General features: G+C 45.2%; 1 protein-coding gene across 3 annotated transcripts in view; it reads left to right on the top strand.

The window, feature by feature from the left end:
* LOC144149912 (medium-chain acyl-CoA ligase ACSF2, mitochondrial-like) overlaps positions 1–22,485 on the top strand; it is a 197,421-nt gene that overhangs the window by 127,979 nt on the left and 46,957 nt on the right. For all 3 annotated transcript variants that reach the window (XM_077681646.1, XM_077681645.1, XM_077681644.1), the window contains exons 4-7: positions 5,954–6,007; positions 7,144–7,262; positions 14,697–14,744; positions 18,731–18,836. In XM_077681646.1, coding sequence (XP_077537772.1) covers positions 5,954–6,007; positions 7,144–7,262; positions 14,697–14,744; positions 18,731–18,836 — 327 coding nt within the window. The remainder of the gene's footprint in view (positions 1–5,953; positions 6,008–7,143; positions 7,263–14,696; positions 14,745–18,730; positions 18,837–22,485) is intronic.

Genomic DNA, 22,485 nt, shown 5'->3' on the forward strand with positions numbered 1-22,485 from the left:
TAAGTTGTGGGCGGAATGCAGCTGAGTTAACTATCACATTAGTTTTCAACAGAAGAACAAAGCCAAAATACAAGTTTTTTATCTTCGAAAGAACAAGAGGCCACGAATACAAGGTACAGGAATGTTTCATTTAAAAGAATTCCTGTTTTATCGTTACCTCAGCGCTTGTCCGGCAGCAAACAGTGCTTTATTCAATGAGACATACAACGACGTAATCCAAAATTTTCGTTTTCCCTCTCCATCGCATTTTTGGTCTTCAGACAATATACCTGAAATGAAAGCTTGTAGGTTGCCCAATGCGGCCGCCAATGGCAAAACAGGCATTGTGTTGATATGGTTACCGTCTGCGTTGTATATGGTGAACTGATACTGCTCAAGAACCACTGTGTGCACTCTTTTTTCTCTCTGGCTAGACTTGTAGCGGGCTTCTTTTTACGGTTGATAGTAATCGTTTCGTGAAACAGTGGCCATGACTGTTCAGACGGGGTCCCTAAAGTTGCAGTGTCGCTTGTGCCATTTGCCTAATGCCATGTCAGACAATGCGCCCTACATCTGTGCAGCGTCTCCCTATAGAGTGCGCGCCAGACCCACTAGTGCTGGTATGTTTCGATGTTTGTAGCTTGCCTTGTTTACCCAACCATAGTTACCGATAGACAAAAAATGGCACAAAGTGTGAGTAGTAACTGTTTTTGTAAGGTAATCCCTAATTAATTTGCATTTTGTTTCCTCGGACTCAGCCGAGTGCAACATATTGCTGTTAATACATTCACAAGTTCGGTGTGGAAGAGTTGCTCGTGGGTAGCATGGCTACTGTTTTCTTCATTCCCTGGTGCGCTTCTGTTGCCTCTACGCTGGTGGTTGCAACATTTAATGGAAACATATAGGCTCGATATTGAACGATTCGAGCGCTCGAACATTAAAGGGGTAACCACATGCAGAGGCGGCGACAAGCGAAGCAAAAGTGCTAGCTCAGCGAGTATAACAAGAAGACAGTGTGGGCGACTACGGCAAGCGAAAAAAATTATTGGAACGCCCGCAATGCCTTCCGCCGTTGTCGATCGTCGTTGCCGCTCGCTTGTGGGCTACTTCTGGCCGGCAAAAAGCCTGCGACGGCGGCGGCCCGTCGCTGTCGCCGACGGCGGCGACCTATGTATAAACTTTTAAAGAGGATAGTGTTTCTTGGGCTACCAAACCCCGGAAATTTTGGTTTGTCTGTCTGTGTGCCTTGATTGAGCCAGCCGGCCAAAATGAAACAACACCATCGCGATAGTCTTATATACTTACAGCCAAATCTAAACGTCCTAAGCCCGGTACAATGTTCACGCTTGTCAACATTGTTCAGCAAGACATTACGCAAATATGAGGCAAAAAATTAATACGTAAGTTATATTTACAGTGTTGCTTTAAGACATAAATTCAAAGCTGCTTCATTTTGCGAAATGAAATACTACATCCACTGCAGAAAAAAAAATTCACTCCGTCGACTGCTGTCGCAAGCTACTGGGGACATTTTGAGAAATCCAGCGGCCACAGTTAAGAAAGGTTCCACTAGGTAGGCTCTACGTTCTGGTTGGAACGCACGTGGAGTAAAGCAACGTGGGTCTATAAAGGCAAAAGAAGGGCGCCTCGATTCACACGCGTCTCCGCCGTACGGCGTCGCGGATATCGAGGCACCCGGCCTGCAACAGTAGAGTACTGTTAATTTTAACCGACCTGAGCAAGCCTTTAGCGTGTTTACCTTAGGAGGAGCGCGACGGAAGAGGAAGATGAAGAGCATGAAAGGTGAGCGCGAAAGCGAGCGGAGGCATTTATTTTGCAAATGTCGACAAAGACTGACGTCTTTTCTCGACATTCGCAACGAAAGTAGCAGATACGCCGCCAAATTTCTGCCTTGCCTGTGTCGGCCACAATATACGTTTGCTCTTCCCATTGGGTTATTTTTTGTCGTCGATCGCGGCCGTAGATGTATGTAGTTACCACTTAACAGTGCGCGGCGTACCCGCAAAAAGTACCATTTTCTTCCATTGGGCCCTCGATCGAAACGCAAAATATGTGTCTCGAAAGAATTTCACACTGATGCTGTACGCGCCGAAGTAACTAAATTATTGTGATCTACAGCTACACGCCGCCCTATCACACAACCTTTTGTAAAGAATCCTTTCGCGCCGTGCAGGTAGCCACAACCACTGCACTGCAGCCAATCTAAACATAGTCGCCGAGCTCAGAGCACAGGATAGCGCTGCCACAATTCGGGACCGTGCTTTTTTCCTGCGAAAACGTCCGGCTAGCAGAAACATCCGGCTAGGATACCAACTCTTCACAAAACAAAGGGATTGAAATGGTGCGAGAATTGATGCTGTTTGCACAAGGGTGCAAAATCCGCCCTTCAAATTTACGCAACGGTCAAAATGAGAGGTAAAAACGTTAGGGTTAACCGCTTACGCGGACAAACTTAAGAGAGCAACTCTTCTTCGTTAAATACATAAGGCAATACTAGGTTAACTACCCACTTACCTCTACTTCTCAGCAGCATTTCTTCGTCAGGTAGATAAATCCAGGGTCGTCATACCAGCGAAAGATCCCAAGTTTCAGCCGTTAATGGCACAAATGATCTCCAGCCAATTGCGGGCGCATGGGAAGTGTACGTGTAGTGCGGTTTTGGCGTCCGCAGCGCTGTGGCTCTTATGTTCGTCCGAAAGAAAAACTGGTTCCACGCACATACGCACGCACGCACGCACGCACGAATATATCGGCTTGGTCCCGTGTTCGTGATCTGGCGATGACGCACAGGCATGCAAGCAGTTAACGAGCACGCGTCGTACTGTATTGAAGCAAGTACGACGATAGGGGCAGGTCCAACTTCCCCTATTGCAGGAAGCGACAGTTTCCCTTCACCTCGTCCGTAGCCCTTTGTTTTCAAAGCGCAGGCGTGTATTCCGCGTTCGGCCGGTGTTGCGACCGGGTGAGTCGACCCGATCCGAGCTCCGCAGCCTCCGGCATACGTGGTAGCATGGCGAAGCGAGCGGCCAGCCGCTGTTGCAGCCGTGAAGAAGGCCAGAAGCCGTAGGCTAACGTAACTGTTTACTTCATAGCGAGAGGTGAGTCGAAGCCAAAGAACAATGCCCCGACGGGCGAGGTTACAATTCAGGACTCGAGCAGAGTAACAGCATGGATTTGCTGCTCAAACAGGAATGGATTGCAGCGCTTGGCGGCTTCTACTTATTCACAAAAGCCGTAATGGTCAAAACAGCCTTCCCTCTGCATTTTACGCACGCCACGAGAATCAGAGACACACACAACGCTCTTTCCAGAGTTCGTAGGCAGTCGATAGACTCGGGGCACGTTGAGTCCGAGAGAGGGGAGAGAGGAGGACTCCGCTGAGATCGCGAGGCCTCTGTGTCCTTGAACGAGTCTCGGCGCGCCTCGTCGCCAACTGCCGCAGTTTGAAACGACGCGTCGATAGCGAGGCGTATGGACCGGCTTGTGGAAACTTGAATGATGAGTCACCAACATGGTGGCGCCTGACGGCTGAAATGCGCACGCAGTGGCTTCGCCGCACAGCCGAGGAGGGATGCGGGAAAGTACGCGGCGCGGTCGATTCATATGGACTTCGCGGCGCGGCCGATTCGTAACACCGGACATCAGTCTCGCACGATCGGTCAGTCGCCCGCCGGCTCTGGGTGGAACACCACCTGTGCCGGTTTTCTCTGTAGACGCGAGAGATTGTCCCTATCGGCGCCGACGTCTTGCACACTTACACATGTTCGGCACGCATGGTGCCGCGCCCATCATGAGTCGAAATTGCCGGCAGTTTCGCTGGAATTGGTGCGCACCTTTTGTGATGCATGTTCGGTAAAACTTTATCAATAACCACAACGAACCCACGGCAAAGAAAAACAACAACAAAAAAACCAAACATGCGTTGGTCCATTTATGTCACGAACGCTGTGTGCAATCGTTAGACGTATTAATATGCTTGCACGTGCACGTTTATAATGCGCAGCGGAAGTAATCTTGCGCATTTTTATTCAACTGCATTATATAATATATTCGTATGCAACTAAAACATTGCTGACGAATTGGTCTGCGTAAATGACAGGAGTGCATCTCCATGCTTACTCCCACACTGAACAAGAATAAAATTTCAATTTTACTACGCCTAGTGGAGAGACCGAGAAGATGCCCAGGTTTACTCTGCACGGCGCCCCACACGGGAATAGTAAGCCGTTAGGTTTACTCTTCCTCCACAAATGGAGGGAACATTGCATCCAACTCACCGCAGCTTGCGGAAACGGGAGTGCAGCAACGTTCAATAGAGTGCAATGACTTTTGAACTCTCAAATACTCCCTCGATTTCTTAGAGTATCGTCTTCCTCTTCGGTTCTTCCGACATCGACATACATGATGTCCAATTGCCTTAATTCAGAATAGGGTATGCAGCAGCTGCCTCTGTGAGTAACGAAGTTGTTGAGGCAAATCTCCTAGCGACAATATGCGGCATGGACACTGGGCATCGAAGATGACCAAGCGGTTTGTCTTGAGTGATCCCGTCGTGTTGCGTGCCGGTTTTTAATTCCTAAAAAAGGCTTTTTTATTTTTGTAGATGGCTCAGAAGTTTTTTCTCCCAAATGAATACTAAGGGGGCGTGGGTACCGGGTCTAGCCCTCTATGAGTGGTTGAAACATTGCAAGAACAATAGCTACCTTCATAAAAAATTTTTGATTCATTGGGACAGGCATATGCATTTTGTATTTTCAGCTTTGGAGTTATTGCATTTCGCAACCACTAATTGCCCTGACGAAATCACTATGCAAAATGATGTTAACTACGTGCAAGAATGCTGTGATCGTAGGCCTATGAAACCCAATCCTAATAAATGGCAAACGGTCTCGTTTCATTGCCCCCACAACCACGTTTTGTTTCCGTACATGAGTGCTAACGCCACCGTCGAAGACGTGCAATCATATGAGGATATCTGAGTTACCCCTGCGCAATGATCGAACTGGTGCGGGTACATTACTAACATGATCTGCAAACAAGTGTTGAGTTTTTCTGAAGCGTCGCTTTTGTCACGCTCCAGCGAATCTGAAGCTGTAGGCGTAAAAGATTCTTATCCAGTATAAATTGTAATATGCGCCCGCCAAGTGGAGGCTACACCATGCGTACCTAATCGACCCACTCCACGCAGTTGAAAACATGACTCTTTAAGTTCATTCCTTCTTCTTGTCAGAATGGTACCAGTCTATCATTCCTGAAAAAAAGAGGCTGTTTTAAGCCCTGATGTCCTCACCTGTAGACTCCTCCCTTTTCACATTTTTGTTTCACAGCCCGCTCCGTGAACCGCACTTTGTGCCACCAGCCCGCGTATCCCACCGCCATAGCAATCTGCTGCAAGTCGCCTCGCCAAGTATTAAAACAACCTCTTTTTGTATGCCCTTACTTTCGACAGAAAAAAAGGCCTGGATTGACATTCCTGACGCCGTTGTGACTATTTTCTGATGATGGAGATTTTTTTTGAACCAACTGTTTAATTATCTTTCACACAGAAAAACTTGCGGCGATAAAATAAATTTATTTCAATAATCTACCCAAATATAACACCCAGTAGAGGGAGCTTGAAGGAATTAAAGTTATGTGATGTGACGCGATTTTAATCGCTGGAGGCGCCTAGCAACGACCACGTAAAATTGCCCCAAACTTGAAAAAGATTTAAATAAGTTGGGCGGGGACGTCACACAGCAGATAATTTAATATTTTTGAACGGTTACCTGTACAGCATCCTACGCTTTTACTCCCCATTAGCTGTTTCAGGACGTATTGCATATACTAGTTAACCAGGAACAAACAGCATTCTATTACTTGATGTGCAAAGATCTCTTGGAAACAAACCGTGTTTATTCAGGTAGTGCTTTTTTCAAAAGTTAAGAATTCTGAAATTTCAAATTTCTTGCAGGCAAGCATTCACTTTGCTCTCACGGCATCTGAAGTCGAGAGATGTCTCAACACTGTAAGTATTGCCAAGGCTCATTTCTTGTTTGATTGCAGGAAGTAACCCCCAGCATGGTGGCACCGTGTTCACGTTTTCACCCTAACTTGCCCGTTGCGTTAGCAACGGGCAAGTTAATTGCGTTAGCTCACTAACGCGTTAGTGAGCTAACGTTAGCTCACTAACAAGAGAAAGTCACTGCTAAGGTCACGAACCACCTTTTCCTCTTTTGCTTTTTGGGCGTTCTTGATTGATAACCATCTTTTCATTGTATAATATTGTGTACAGATACACAACTGTTATTAATTGGTGTGCGGCCCCACATTCTTTCTGATCCAAGCAGCCAAGACCACGACTAACATAATATTAGAACTGAAAAACACAACTATTGTTATTTTACTTGTAAAGTTCTTTCGGAACCACAATGCCCTTCGCAGAGAACACTGAGAAATTGCCTTGTTATTTATTAAAGATCATTATTTCTGGCAATGTGTAGAAGTGAACAGTGTGGAGAAGGCTGGGTTGACTGCCACATGTTCCAAATATATTTTGGCATATGAAATCAAACCTCCGCGAGCTGGTCCAAATCAGCGGGACTAAAATTGACGCCTAATTTAACGAGAAATGTCGTCACTCCTGTTTTTTCTCTGCTAGAGTTGAAACTATACGAAGCCGAAATGGCAGTGTAATTTTCTTCTCCACACGTTACTTCCCTTACAAGGGAGTTAGGTTATAACAATAAAATATGGCGCCAATTAGTGTAATGCGAATCTCACTCACAGTAAGGCGAAGGTTTGGAAACTACCTTTTAATATGCAGGTCCCTGGAATTTATGCTGATATCACTCAGTGTTGATGGGTCAAGAAACGAAAGGAAGGCTAAATAATCTTGCACAGTCAGTTTCTGCATAAGATGTTGTCTATTTGCTGCGGCTCTTTCAGCGTGCACGTTCACCCGCTCTGTGCAAAAGTGGAGATTAGGCACATTGTTACAAAGCAATTATTTTTTTAATTTTTAGTGTTCTCATGGAAAAATATGTAACGCCTTTCCTGTTTGTTCAGCGTCCTTAAAGTTGAAAAGGTTCTTGTAAGACTTTCTGATGAACCTATGGTGGATAAATTTCTCGTGCCAACAAACGCAACCTTTCCATATCACAGGTAGACTTCAAAGGAATATACATTGCCGAGCCCTTCAAGGTGTTCGACTACTACGAAGTGCTCTGTTCACTTGTGCCTGAGCTGAGGAATTCCAAGCCTGGAGAGCTCGACTCGAAAAAGTGAGAAGTAGATTACTGTCGTGGACACCAGTGAAATACTTGAACTGCCCTAAGCTTTACAGGCAGTGCGCACCTAAAGATTCCATATGTAGCTGGAAGATTATGCCATTCTCTTTATAATCACCCCAAGATACCCACAGGTAGCAATGAACCAATGCGGTGATTTGTGTGCAAAGTTTTTTCAATTTTTTTGTAGGTACATTTTATAAAATGCACCGGGAGCTTAGACGTGGATTGGTAAAGCATTTTGCGTTAGGACCTTGGCTCGAAGATGAAAATCACTGCCACATTTAGAAGGAACCTTAAGGGCGGTTATAACAATTGCCTATAAGCAGTACATATGCACGAAACTACAATAGATGCTCTTTCTTTAACGGACCAAAGTCGTGTCGTAAATTAAAAAGTCTTCAAAATGGAGGCGTTGTTGCGATCTGCAAGGATGTTACCATATTTTATCAGCCCAAAAAGTACGTGATAAATTGCAGAAACCGCGTCACAGAGCGGTACTTATCCAGTGCGTTTCCAGATAACCCACTGACAGACACCAGAAAGATAAATGTCTCCAACACAAAATCTTTCCGTCGGTTCGTTGCTGTGTGCTTCAGCATTAGTGGTGAGCAGAATATCGTGCAGTCGAATCTTTTGTTCTCCACGGAAAGATAATATTTGCGCGGAATTTCACTTTGAATAGGCATGGGCGGTGCCTCATATTTAAAGGGGTCCTGAAATACCTTCCGCCGATGCATGGATGTACATGTACCAAAATAAAGCAATGTATTTGCAATCTCCTCCCGCAAGAATTTTGTTAAAGCGATGAGTATTAGCTGAGAAATCGTAAATCAAAAACCGCGCATTATCGTCGCTCCGGGTTTCCTCCTCCTTTCGACTTACTCTCCGCTGTTGACGGCGCGCGAGCTTTGCCTCCCATGATGCTGCGCTCCGCAGCGGTGACGTACTTCCGCTATTGCGCTGCTACTGTCGTCTGCTACGGGCAAGCTTTGTTGACACCATGTATTCCGCACTTCGCTCAAGGCTTGAAAACCGAACGAAAAATCTGGCCGCATGTGTGCGGCGGCCTCGCCTTGCCCTTTCGCGGTGTTCGTTGGTGCAGTTGCTATCGGTGGCACGAGACCTTTTATCGGCGGCGAACTCGCAGCCGTACGGGGAAGATCGTGCGCTCGTTCCCTTTGATGCACCGACACTGTTTATGCAAAAAGTGCCGTATCAGATGTGGCCCCGCTGGTGCCGGGTCTTATTTTGAAGCGGTCGTAATTCCTGCCGGCGGCATGTGAAAAAGACATTTTAAATCGATACAGAACCCGTGCACAAAACCCTTCAATCATGTGACCAGTTCAGCTTGGGGCGACGCGTGGTGGAGAGCGGCAACGTTGGCAAAGCACGCTCCACCGCGGTTCTGAGCTTTCTAGCGCTGGAGCGAGCGCCACTTCTTTGAGAATCTCAAACATCGGTTGCCTTGACAACAAGGCACAAACCACTGTAGAACTCAGTTACGGTTGCGTGTTCCCGGTTCAGCTCGGGGCCCCACCTCGCGACATGTGGGCATTGCAGGCGTACCACCCACTCCCATTGGGAAGTGCGAGATGCGTTTGACATTACAGGAGGCGATGGTGTGTGTGTGTGTTGTGGACGTCTTTGTTTCGCGATGCAATGCGACGTTGTGCTTCTGCGGGTGGATATTGCTTCCCATGGTCTGGGTTACCTTTCTCGAGCGACGTACGACTCAACTTCGCATGGGGTATGTGCAGTGTGCGTGGCTAAAAGCCATCTCGGCTTGTGCGCCGGAGTTAAGTGACCTTCTGTTCGTCCCCGCAAACCGCGCGCGAGGTGAGTGCCGAATTTACGACGGGCAGGAGGAGGCAACCCATCGTCTTTCAATCGCGGTTCAGACTTGCAACGCATGTTGTGACGTTGCGTTCGTTCGAAACCCATCTCTGGATTGTTTTGAAGTAGAATAAAATGTATGCGTCAAACCCGGGCATTCGGCTCAGGCCGTTCTCTGCGATTGCACGAAAGAAGTGCCACGGGGCTTCAACGCTTTCTTTACGGAACGTACTCAGGTAAGGGAATACCCATGTCGTGTTATGGCCGTGCTGCATTTAATACAAACGGTTAAACGTTTGTTTACACTTGTTTCGTTTGTCGTAAAATGTCCAAGCACTCCGGCACTCCGCCGGCAGATCAGCCGGCGAGCCGACGCTGAGCAGACGACTCATCTCTTTGCCGGAAGTGCGTGAAAAAGCCGCCCAATAGCAGGATGTCTAGCTCATGACGAACATCTGGGAATCGATGATGTAGACATGTGAAGATGGCGGCGTCCAAAAACACGAAGGAAAGGGTGAGAAAAAAGCGACAAACTTTGCAACAAAAGTGTGAGCTTTCCGCTGCGCGTAAAAGAGTAATACTTGGCACAGATGACGTTGACGACCCAATCTAACGATTGCGCTAGTTCATTTAGTGTGCTCAAAACGCCTTTCAGGGCCCCTTTAATGCTTTGCTGGAGGAAAATGCAGCTATTGTTGCCGTGGTATGTTGATATGATACGCAATCACTAACCCAGTTTCAGCGGGTACTAAATTGTAATTAACGTGTGTTTTAAAGTAATTGTCTCTGTAATGAAGTTATTTTTTTCAGTGCCTTCTTCCTGCTGCTTTTCAAGTCTTTATGGGGCTAATTAAACGCAGAAATTTTGGTTTGTCGGTATGTCTCTCTGTTACTCGATTCAGCTACCCTGCCAAAGTGAAAGATAAACTGCTCAATGGTCTTATATGACGACAGCCAAATCTAAACGTCTAACGTCTAACCCTGTGTTAATGTTTATACTTGTCAACATTGTTGAACAAGAACAAGAGAATGCGAAAATATAAGGCAGAAAATCAATACATAAGGTACATTTGCAGTGTTCCTTTATTTAAAAATTCGTCGGCGCTTGTTGTTCGCGATAGGAAATAAAATAGTAGATCAACTGCAGAAAATCGTCGCCTGCTTTTGCCCGCGCTACCTGGCGCCATTTAGAAAAATCAAATGGCAACAGCAACGAAAGGTTCCACTAGACGGGTTCCACGTTCCACTTGGAACGCTCATGAAGTAGGGCAGCGTGGTTCTATAAACGTTGTACTAGGGTGCCTCGATTCACGTGCGTGTGTGCCGTACCGAAGCGCTGGGGTCGAGGCACCGACTTGAAGCAGTGGAACGCGGTAAGTTTAAATTGACTTGAGCAAACCTATAGCGGGTTATCTTGGGATGACGAGAAGGGATAGGAACAGCATAAGAGGTGCGCGGGAAAAAGAAGAGAGACATTTACTTGCCAGGGGCGCAAGTCGACTATCGTCTTTCGTCAACATTTTCAACGGAAGGAGCGGAGACACGGCCAAGTTTTGCTTTTATAGAAATATGTGACATATAAAGAGGTAATGAAACTGCATAAAAAGGGCATGCGTTCCGTGTTTTTCCCCACCGGTCGTATGCTGGTACAGTTAACAGGTTCATTATCCTCAGGTGTTATCTTCCTTTCACCCACTGTATTTAGGATGCAGTATTAGTAAGTCCAAGGACCCGCCGCGGTGGCTCAGTGGCTAAGGCGTTGCGCTACTGAGCACGAGGTCGCGGGCTCGATTCCCGGCCGCGGCGGCCGCTTTTCTGATGGAGGCGAAAAGCAAAAACGCCCGTGTGTACGAGATTTCGGCGCACGATAAAGATCCCCAGGTGGTCAAAATTAATCCGGAGCCCTCCACTACGGCGCGCCTCATCGCCTGCGTTGCGTCGGCGCGTTAAACCCCACAATCAATCAATAGTAAGTCCAAGGGCGGCGTCACGTGGCCAAGACTGGTTCAATGACTCTGCCATGCACTAATTAAGAGAAGTATAGAGGGTGTCCGAACTATCATGCACCAAGATTTCCAAAAATGTGGAATGACATTACTCGACGCAACCTAGTGCCTAACATTTCCTGTGCAACAGAGTAGCTCCAGGAATTTGTTTGGGTAATGAAATTTAATTAGATGTTTGGTATTAAATACTTAACTAGAGAAGTACACACCCCATCACTAAAGTGCCAATGAGGCACTTGCAGGTACCCACACGGGATATTTGTGGTATTTTCAGGAACGTACTAATTACATACTCATTTGTTCGAACTTTAAAAACACCATGAAATATGAAGAATACCACGCGTCGCCGCTCCCTACTGCATCATTAAGCAGTAACTTCGAACAGGCTCTCCCTTAGCCAAAATAAAATAAAGAAAAGAAACAACGAAATGGTGACCTATTTTGTGCTTACCTGCCACACGGCCCTGTAAAACCTGCTGTTTCTTCTCCTTCTAAGCGATTATGAAGGGGTTTGAGGCGTGTGACTGTCGAAGCAGGTGCTTCGATCAGCTTATTTGGTGGCGCTGCATTACGATGCGGTTTGGAGCGCCGTGACATAGTAATATTAAATTTATGGGGTTTCTTTGATTGTCAGAAAAAAAGGAGTACGGAATTAGTACATACATGCAAATAGCGCAGTTGGATATCATTTTCAGTACATACAAGTGCATTATTTACACCAAAATCATTCCGAGTGCACTCGGCGGGTAGAATCATATATCAACTTTACCCAAGAAACTTCAATAAAGAAAAAAATGACTACCGGCTACTCCACAGGTCGGGAAATATTATGCACCAGGTTTTCTTTGAGATACGCTATTGATCCTTTATATAATCTTTGTGCATTCTAGTTGGGACAACCTGTGTGCGGCACTATCATAAATGTGGTAGTGTATGACAGTGGCATGCTTGACATGCCTGATCCAGATACCACTACATTTGGCATCCTGCCCATGCATTGGAGCGCTTGCCAAAGTAAAATTAATTTTAAAAAGACAGGATGTTGTTACAAGCTAGGTGCCAGTTGGGAGATAATTATTTTACAGACCATAGTCTTTCCTTGGCTACTCAAGCGGGCAAAGTTTTGTTTGTCTGTCTGTCTGTCCGACCCTCGCTTTAGCCTCCAGGTGAAAAGTAGAAACAAGTAGCCGACAGGAAGTTTATATTTGCAGGCCTGTTCAAACTAGTGAGTCTAATGTGGCAAGTCATAGATGTCTCTGATCATTTAGCGGAAAGGAAACCTAAGGCACATCTGCGGCAAGACGTTAGTACGCAACATATCGTACCCGCGTTCATTTAGGCGTTCATTTGGGTTTATTTTTACCTCAGGCAGTAAAACGCAACGCGTTAAAGCGATAAAAATGGCGCAAAAAGGCTCCAGCCCATGCGAGATAAAAGTAAGCTCAAAAAGAGCACAGCCTCCACTGATGACACGCCATTGAACCAGGGAAATTAAGGAAAAAGCTGGCGGCTTTCCCAGCAGATGGCGCGCGAGGAGTGCGAAGGCGCGAAAGTTGAATGGCGCTGAATAAACCTACACTAGATATAACGAGGCGAGCGAGAAAGGAAGAAGGGCTCAAGGAAGGGGAGAGGAGAACGGAGAAAGGGTTACGAGGCAGACGGGGCAGTCGAAGAAAGTCTTTCCACGAAATTCTCAGTAAAGCGAATAGTATAAGTGGCCATTTTTTTTCGTTGCTTATCTGCTTGGTTTATTGTAGTTCGTAAATTTAATTTTTTTTAAAATATTAGCACGTAAAAGCTAAGAAGGTTTGTGGAACAGCTGAAATATCTTACTCCAGTGATTAAGCTCTGCTCTGCGCGATTTCTAAAAATTTCCATCCCTGCTACACGTGAACTGCGAACTTGGCAATTAAAAACTGTGGGTGTTTTGTACACGTCACTGGTGAATTGCGCTTGTCAGGCCTCTTTATAATGCCGGAAAAGATATTTACACTGGCATGGTATATACATAATGACATTACTCGCTCTGCAAGAATTTGAAAAATGTAGTTACTCTTCAGCTTAAACTCGGGGTTTGAAGTTGCTATATCTAACAGGGTTTGCAACATTTCATCCTGAGCGGACACGTGTGGAAAGTACCCCATTTCTCTGCTTTGAGAACTCGCAGCAGGTGTGGCTGCCCTGTGCACATTTTGGTGCTCAGGACTGAAACATTGCCTGTAGTGTTACGTTTTGGCGTTTCTCAATCAACCAGGTTTTAAATCTAATTTACTTATTATTCTACGCGAAATACATTAACACGAGTCAGTCGAAGGCCAGGTGTTGGCGATGTGTACAATCTGTAATTTTGAATAGAATGAAAAGTCAGCTATTCCTTACGGCTAATGCATAGCTTAACCATTTTTAATTTTGCTGAATTATTGTCCTTGTGTTTAAGCAAAGTGGAAATTGTGTGACATGTTTCAACAGGCGCTGGTAAACAAGTTGTGGCACGTGATCTATTGTTTCTGGTTGCCGAAAGTAAGTAGAATATGCAAATATAAGTGCGAAATAACGGTTTTACAATGCCAGAAAATGAAAGTGCTATTTTCAACTGCACCAAACTTGGCAAAAATAGGCAACGAACTAATTACATGTCACGGCTTTGAGTCACATTGCAGACATCGGTGCACCCATTGTATTGGGCAGAATGTTTAAGAATGCAAGGGAAAATACAGGTCTTGTCGCAATCACTGCAATAGATCCGTTAGTTAAAATGGAAAGCTTGGGCGAATGTATATTATTATCCCACACTGTTCATGTAAAACTTGGTTTATTTTCATGTTGTTCAGAGCGAAATCGTTGCAGTGAGGCCGGCAAAAGTTGTTTTACGGTTGTCTTTGTTACAATTGTACCAATGTCATAAAACTCCACAAGCAAATGGTGTTTTCTAAGGAATTCACATAGGTTCGCTCTCCACTTGGCTTCGTGTTAAACTTTTTGTGTAGAAATCATTCCACCGCCAAAGAAAAATTAGGTAGTTAGATTGAGTCCTGTAACAAGGCGTTCGGTATAGGAGTTGGCGTCCTGTAACTGCTCAGCGATAGGATAGGTCTCGCATAAGTGAAAAACGTCAGGTTGACAGTATTACCATTTCGCAGGTCTGACTACACGAGAATAACGAAGAGGTTTGGGGATCATCGGTGTGATATAGAGGAGAAGAATGGAGACGGTTTTGCTGCACTTCGGCTGCGTTTCACCGCCAAGCATTCGGAGCGAAAATATCTGCTAAATATCCATGTCTGCGGCGCGTAACAATACAATTTCACAAATTAATAGAAATACATGGCCTTGTGTAGAGAATGTAATGCGGAAGACAGGTAACCAATCGGCCCTAAGTGGGAGAAGTTGGCTCCCGATTGTTCCGAATGGATGAGGGGGAGGCACGATACCTTTGTCGAGAAAGGAAATAAGAAAATTCTAAGGCAAAAAATTGACTCAGGCATCGTAGCACGGTTGTGGTCGGATGTGTATAGTTGTAGCCTGCATATAGACGCTGATTTTGATTGTACGAAACAGTTTCTACACCTTTCTTGTGCTTTTTTAGGTACCCATCCCTGAAGACGGTTATTGCTGATGGCGACCGTAAATTACCGTAAGTATTAGATATTAGTAGAAATTTCGTTTAAAAGCATCGATAACAGTGTATTTTAAATGCCTTGTTATGACTGGCAAACAGGCAGTCAACGGAGGAGATATGTAAATTAAATTTGCCCTGGGAGTATATGGCAAAATATAGTTTCAAAAGCGTCTTTCAAAATGATGAAGGCCGTCGCTGTATTTTTCTTGAACTTGGTAGAAGGCCCCCTGTATATTTGATAAGCGTGTAAGCATAATGTCATTGTAATATGAAAATAAGCATATTGCTTCGCATCTTTGTATCATATGGTAAGGTTATTCCAATCACTTAAATTGACCTTCCTTTGTTGCTCCAACGTTGTTGCTTTTAATTTGTTGTTAAACCCATGAACAAGCCTTGGCACTATTTAAATCAGAAGAGCCTATAGTTCTTGAACAAGCATGCAACGATCACTTACCATTGTATTGTAGCCAGCGTCGGCAAGGCTACGCTTACCTTCAGCTCTGCGAACTGGTATTTGTTCTCATAAAATAAAATTATACCATACTGGAGTCTGCTGCCTCAGAGCATGAAGGCCAAAAAACGATTGAAGAAGCAAAAGTTTTCTATAGCTTTTTGATTGGCTTTGCCACGATTCCTCTGGATATTACAATCATCAGTATCCACAGAGACGAGGCAATCACTAGCGAAGACGCTGGGGCTCAAACGTTATGGGTTTTCAAGGTACGCAAACCAGCAGCCACCCTGAAACAAATACAGGTCGTTGAAAATGATCCGTTAAAAATAAGTCGCTCTAATTCACCGACCTTCATTTAGGCCATTGGAAGTCCAGCTTTTTTTTCGGAGCCCCGCTGACACACCTATTTTCTGCCCTGTTCATACCAAAGGTTATTTTTTAATGCCCTAGACAACTGTCTTTAGCTGCTCGCGCTCTTTTGTTGAAAGCAACGGAAAGTACGTCATGATTGAGCGATGTATGGCATTTCCTTGTTTGTGAGAAAGGAGGAAGAACCACTACGAAGCATTGGGTTATCGCAGTGTCAGTTCCTCAGAACAGTCATCAGCACAACTTTTTTCATGGGAGGAGTCTTGGGAAGTTTTTGGTTAGTGAGCTTAAAATTCAGATACACGTCCTCTTTTTCAGCACTTCCGTCCGCTACAAAAGTGTCTTGTTGATCCCGGCACCAACCAAATAAGCGAAGGTCGCAAGGTGCTACAGCGGTTATTGTAAACATTTCCAGCAGCTACCAAATGTCAATGAGGGCGTGCTAAACGACCAAACCAGAGAGTTGTAGAAATTAAATGAATTGAAAAATAAATCAACAAAACGACACAACAAATTCACTTCTACCACCGAATAGTATTACCCGGTGATCTCCACTCGCTCTCCAATCTGCCCCCTCCTATGGTTGATGAGCTCGATACTGTATCGGGCTTTTCGAAAAGGTAAATATTGTGAGGAACGTCTACTACGGTCCAGCCAAATTGGGAGCGAAGTATGCATGGCGTACTCCTGCTAAAAAGAAGAGATTAAGGCAATGCTGTATAACTATGTGTTCAAGAACATTATATCGTACAAATATTCGCAACCCTTTCTGTAGTGTTTTTTAGCGCGCGGAAGGTGTAATTGTGTTTATTGCCAATAAAACGTTTTTTAAAGCCAAAAATAAAATTCACACCAAAAGGGACATTTTTCGGAAGCTGCCTCACCTTGTCGAATCGACCTTTTCGCTGTAACATTAGCGCCACATTACCCTTCACGGATCTCGTTCAGAAACTGTGCTATCATTAAGGCGCGGTGAGAAAATCACCGATATCGTTGTAGTTCGCGCCTTCCGCGTCTCATTTTCTCAAACAGGCGGGTAGTGTTGCCGTGTGCAGTAATTTGTACGTTCACATACCGATGTGCAGCGAAGTACCAAGTGCTTAGAGGCTTTGGTCACACCGGCGCGGCACCTGTTGCCGTAACGGCAAGAGCTGCAAAGAGAACGCTACGGAAGTTTGGCTTGAACGCACAGAAGGCTACAGCGCGGTGTTAAAGTTGCACGGCACAGCCTTGGTCGGCCACACTGCTCTTAGTTGTGCCGGTCCCGTGATTGTAGGGTGCCGCCATCGCAACACGCTGGACGGTGCCGTAATGGCGCAGCGCTGTTGGCATCTAATCTTCGGTTCCTGTATCGCTGCTGCGGAACAGTGTAATAAAGGTTTTCAGTGCGAGAACTATTCTACTAGATGGTGCAAGTTTATGGGAGAGAGGGTGCTGCTGCAGCTCTGAAAATTTCGCTATTCTGCCGCCTGAGGCTTTCAGCAGGCAGCCTTCTGGAATAAAACCCGTACGGCTAAAAACACTTCGCATATCTGAGAGACCGACTAACTTTTCTGAAGAAATTTGCTCCTAAAATCGTTTGTAGCAATAAAATTATTTGATAATTTTTTTTGCACCCAGTAAAACAGCTTTTTTTTTGTTTTGCTTGTATGTAAAATCTTTTTTCGGTATTTTCAATGTTTGACTAGAACGCTGCCAAACGTTTCTAGTGTTTTGTACAAAGACGTTTTTTTCATACCCAAAATTTTTCTATTTTTGGTGGCTGTTCGTTTTTTCCCTTTTCTTGCCAAAAAACTAGTTGTGTACTAACGTTATTCTGCTGACTATTTTAGCCTTGCAAAGTAGTGATATACTTCCTAAAGCGAATATAACCATTTTTATCTTTTCATGCCCGTTAATGATTATGCAGTCACTGCGGTGTTGTTTGACCGCTTCGCATTCGAATTGTTTCTATAGAGCTATAGACGTTTTCTAACAACCAAGTGTTTAGGGAATATTTTTGCTGATAATGTTTTTTTCTGTTGCTTGGTGAAAAGCTTTTCTACTTACTTTTTTTTGGTCTGATTGACAACAGAGCCTTCTGAGTCTTATAATATTTGCTACTGAAGTGTTTTACTACGAAACAAAATATCTTTAAATTGTCGGACACTTAAGTACGTTGTTTGATTTTTTCTTGCCTGATAACGCCTTTTTGTCATTTTAATAAAACATGTAAGAATAAGTGCGCACTCCCCTATCATGCAGACGAACGGTGGGCGCAATCAAAGGTCGCCACTTTATCACTTTTACCTTCAAAGAAAAAAAAGATATTTTGACAAAGAAAAAGTTAGGAAAAAAATGTTATCAATAAAATGGTGCTGAAGTAGCAACTTAATTCCTAGAAAATTTTCAAAGCATATCGTGGTGACTGCCGTGCAAGGGGGCTTCCGTAGAACGGTGTGTCTTTCTCATCTGTTTTAATCACTGACATGACAGGCATTTTTAATGAAACACTATGTCGGCGGGCAGACTAACCAATATTGTTGAGATTATACTGAGGTGGCGGGTCGTATTTATTGACAATCAAGGTAACCAAGCCTGTTAACTCGCATAATTTGTGAGATTTTACCCATTTTGCATGATTTTGCTGCTTTACGAAAATGGTAAATGGAGGCACTGCAGGGACGAATACACCATTTCTGCTTAGAAGCACCTTGCAACAGATTTCCGACGAAAGGCTGTCGTGTTTTTGTGTATGAAATTCATTTTTTCTTGTAAGCCTTCGTGAATGAAGGGACCAATTAAAGGAAAGGGGGCAGCACTAAAATAAGGTAAACTACGTATTTGTGTTAAGACAGGCTGATTAAGCTTGTTAGTTTATTAAACATTCCATTTAGGCCGTCGGGTATTCACGGTGTCGTTATCTAACAGCAGAAATGTTGGGTAGCTACCTTTCTTCGTTAACTCCGTATACCACTCCGGTCAAACCTGAACAGTGTTCAGTGTTTTATAAGCGAGGGTTGGGTGGCAATACCCTGTTGCAGCATGAATGTATGTCACAATTTGCAGAACGTTTGCATGTGACACAATTTGCAGTTGCGCTATCATGATGCTCTTAACGGCTGTTGCAACATTCACGGACTCGTGATCGAAAGCTACACTCGTTATTATCACGTTTCCTTACGTGTTTTGGCAGTGGCTGCTTCTCGCTACGAGAACTGGCAGAGGGTGGAAAAGCCGACCTACAGGCGGCTCAAGAACAAGTGGGCATGGACGACCCATTTACAATCGTCTTTACTTCTGTAAGTACCGAAGGCGTTTTTTTCTGAAAGTTTGATTTAGTGCATTCTACCTGTGCGGCATGTATCCCTAATGCCTTTTCAAGCAGTACTGAGGCAAAGTAAAACTCATAAAATTTGTGTACCATTTCTTACTCACTACAGTTTTTTTATTATACATTTTTGCAAGGCAATCCCGTCAATCTTTTGTTGAATGTGCCATTCGCACTTACTCGAATTCTGCAGAAGGAAGGCGTGATTTACCTAATGTAAACGATCTGCCATTTTGTGAATAGAACTCTTATCGAAAAAAAAAACTAGGTTTCTTCCTTTTTTCGTGCCTACTATGCATCAGCAAAACTTTTGGCGAGCTTTTTTTGAGGCGAAAGAGGAAATCGGAATTACTTTTTTTTATACATACCGCAGAAATGTCCTCCTGTATTGAAGGGGATTGTCTGGAATATGTGGAATTCCAAAGAAAGTTACTTGTTTTTATCATTTTTACTTATTAAAAACAGCAGTCATTGCTAGGTAATCTTGTGGTATGAGACGAGTGATTTGCCAGTACTGAACGTTACATGTCTCCAAATATGTTTTGTCACGTGTTTCTTAACACCGGTGCCAAGAGACGACTGTGACGAAGAAGTGGTTGAGTGCGCGTGCTCTTTCATCATTGTCATTCAGAGCTCTGGCTCTCGCGCTTGGAACCCACTAGAAAAGGATCAACAACAACAACAACAACTGTGCCCGAGCTATCCCAAAAAAGGCTCCGGCTGCTCGTACCGACCTGGTCGTCTCCTTCATGGACCCCGGCTCAGCAACTGCGTGTTTATATAGCACGCGAAAATATGTAATAGTCGTTTTTGTGATTTGGGGGCATGGAAAAACTCCTCCAGCTACGACGATCTAGAAAACAGCAGTGACACCACAACCGGGCTCGCGTTTGTAAAAACAACTATACCTTTAAAACCAAAATTCGGCAAACAGGCAGGTCGTCGCTGCCCTTCCTTGATTTGTCGGTATCGATATAGTTGACCCTGAAATATCGGGGCCTAGGAAGCTGCGATACCGGATGCACGGCGTTAAAGAACAGCTGTTCGCAGGTCTCGTACAAAACCCTCCTCGCACGGTGATTTATAAGTCCGGAAAGCAACGCTCTGACGCTGACTGCCTTTCACGAGCGCCAGTCGAGCACGCCGACAATAAAGACGATGTCGCCACGGCCTTCCTCGTAGTGCTCGACGGTACCATCTTGTCTCAGCAACAGATGGAGGACGAGGAGTTGCGGCCTCTTTTAGACTTTTTACAGGGCCGGAATAGCAATGTTCCGAGGCCCTTTGCACGCAGGTTGAAGTTCTTCTGCTTGCGCAACATCCTTTAGAAGCGAAACTTTGCTCCTTGCGGAAGGGACTACCTCCTAGTTGTCCCCGCGTGTCTGCAAAGTTAAGTACTGCGGCCGTGCCACGACGACCCAGCGGCTGGCCACCTGGGTTACGCTCGGGCGACGTCCAGGATAAAACAGAATTATTACTGGCCGAACCTTGCCGCCACCGTGAAGCAGTACATACGGATGTGCCGTGAATGCCAACGACGCAAGACTCCGCAGGGCCGACCAGCTGGATTACTGCAACCGGTTCAAGTACCGAAAAGGCCGCTTGAGCAGATAGGCATGGATTTCTTGGGACCCTTTCTCACCTCTCATGCAGGCAACAAGTGGATAATTGTCGCCACCGATTATTTATCGCGGTACACAGAAATGAAAACGCTTCAGCGCTGCACAGCACTCTCCGTGACCCAGTTTTTTATTGAAAGCATCGTTCTTCGCCACGGTGCTCCATGGATTCTTATTACAGACGGGGTAGCCGCGTTTAATGTCGACCTTGTACGAGCCATAACGAATCTCACAGGTATCTCCCACCGGCAATCAACCGCTTACCACCCGCAAACGAACGTCCTGACCGAGCGGTTGAACAAAACCTTTGCTGACTTGCTGAGCATGTACGTTGATGTGGAACACAAATGCTGGGACGAAATTCTTCCTTATGTGACATTTGCTTATGATACCGCCCGAAAAGAAACAACGCGCATGACACCGTTTGCACTTGTCCATGGACGCGAGGCAGAAACCATGCTGGATGCAATGCTGACTGACGATGACGGCGACGGCGACGAGGATGTCCAGAGTTTCATCCAGAAAGCCGAAGAAGCACCGCAGCTAGCGTACCATCGGATCACAAAACAGCAGCTGCAGGATTCTCTCCAGTACAACGCCCGCCACAGACACGCCGCTTCCGATCGTGGCGACCGTGTATGGGTGTGCACCCCAATAAGACGTCGAGGGCTGCCGGAGAAGCTTCTAAAGCCCTACTTCGGTCCCTACCGGGTCTTTCAACAACGTAGCGACGTCACTTACACCGTGGTTCCCGAAGAATGCACTTCAACGAGACGGCGTGCCTTGCGCCCGGACGTAGCGCACTTAGTGCTCATGAAACGTTATTTTTCAAGGACATAACACACCCGCTCTAGTTGTCTGTATGTCCACACAAGCATCGTGCCGATGCTTCTTTTGGAAGAGGGGGGGGGGGGGGTAAATGTGACGTGTTTCTTAACACCGGCCCCAAGAGATGACTGTGAGGACGAAGAAGTGGTTGAGTGCGCGTGCTCTTTCGTCATCTTCATTCAGAGCTCTGGCTTTCGCTCTTGGAACCCTGTGCTCGAGCTATCCCACAAAATGCTCCGGCTGCTCGTACCGACCTGGTCGTCTCCTTCACGAATTCCGGCTCAGCAAATGCATGTTTATAGCACGCGACAATACTCATAGACGATTGAAAAATGCAGGATCAGTTACCCACAGCTTCGCGCTACGTTGCAGCACCCAGTTTCAGGGAGGGGAGAGGTAGGGAGGGGGCGGGAGGCGAACGCCTGTCGAAGATCACATCAGTCTACTTCTTGAAGTTTTTTGAAATAATAATAGAAGCAGAGTTGTATGGTAGCACAATAAGGCCGTTCAAAAGTACTTCATTTTGAGAAAGTTTAAATGATGAACTGCTCCGTGATGAACAAGTGGAAAGAGGAGAAATATGAAAGTTGAGTTATACTGGGACTCCCTTTTATGACGCTGGGTTTCAACTACTTTGCCTAAGTTTTATTCTGTAGGTGCGCTTGGCACATTTATGAGGGCTCATGTAATGTGGAAAGAGCCATGGATCTTCACAAAAATTCTCTATAGTGGATAGGAGACAGACCCTGTGCAGATTTTAAATGCATTGAGTTGAAGGCGGTATCTAATGAGCTGGGCTAATAGACGTGTTATTTACGTTCCTACCATACCATAAACAAAGTCATTCTCTATGTTAGAGCGTGCGCGGGTACCTCTCGACGGAGGAATGCCAAATATTGGGCCGTTTTCCTGAAAAACTGACGTTCCGATTGTGAGCTGCGTGGTTAATTAGCTCATCCTTTCTGGGTGCACATAAAACAGGCCGTGAACCCAAAATACAACGTTTGTGGGTAGAAGTAACCCCCCTTTGGTAGCTGTTCAGGCTCAGTTAAAGCGGTTAAAGATATTTCTTAGAAATAGGTTTTTGCCATAAAATGCAAAAAACTATAAACATTTTAATATTGGGCTGCATTACGTGAGCAGGAATGCTAAAGAGGGATACACGTAATCATT

Source organism: Haemaphysalis longicornis, unplaced genomic scaffold (assembly GCF_048455015.1).
Source record: "Haemaphysalis longicornis isolate Haplotype H1 unplaced genomic scaffold, Haemaphysalis longicornis Haplotype H1 scaffold_8, whole genome shotgun sequence".
Classification (NCBI taxonomy): Eukaryota; Metazoa; Arthropoda; class Arachnida; order Ixodida; family Ixodidae; genus Haemaphysalis; species Haemaphysalis longicornis.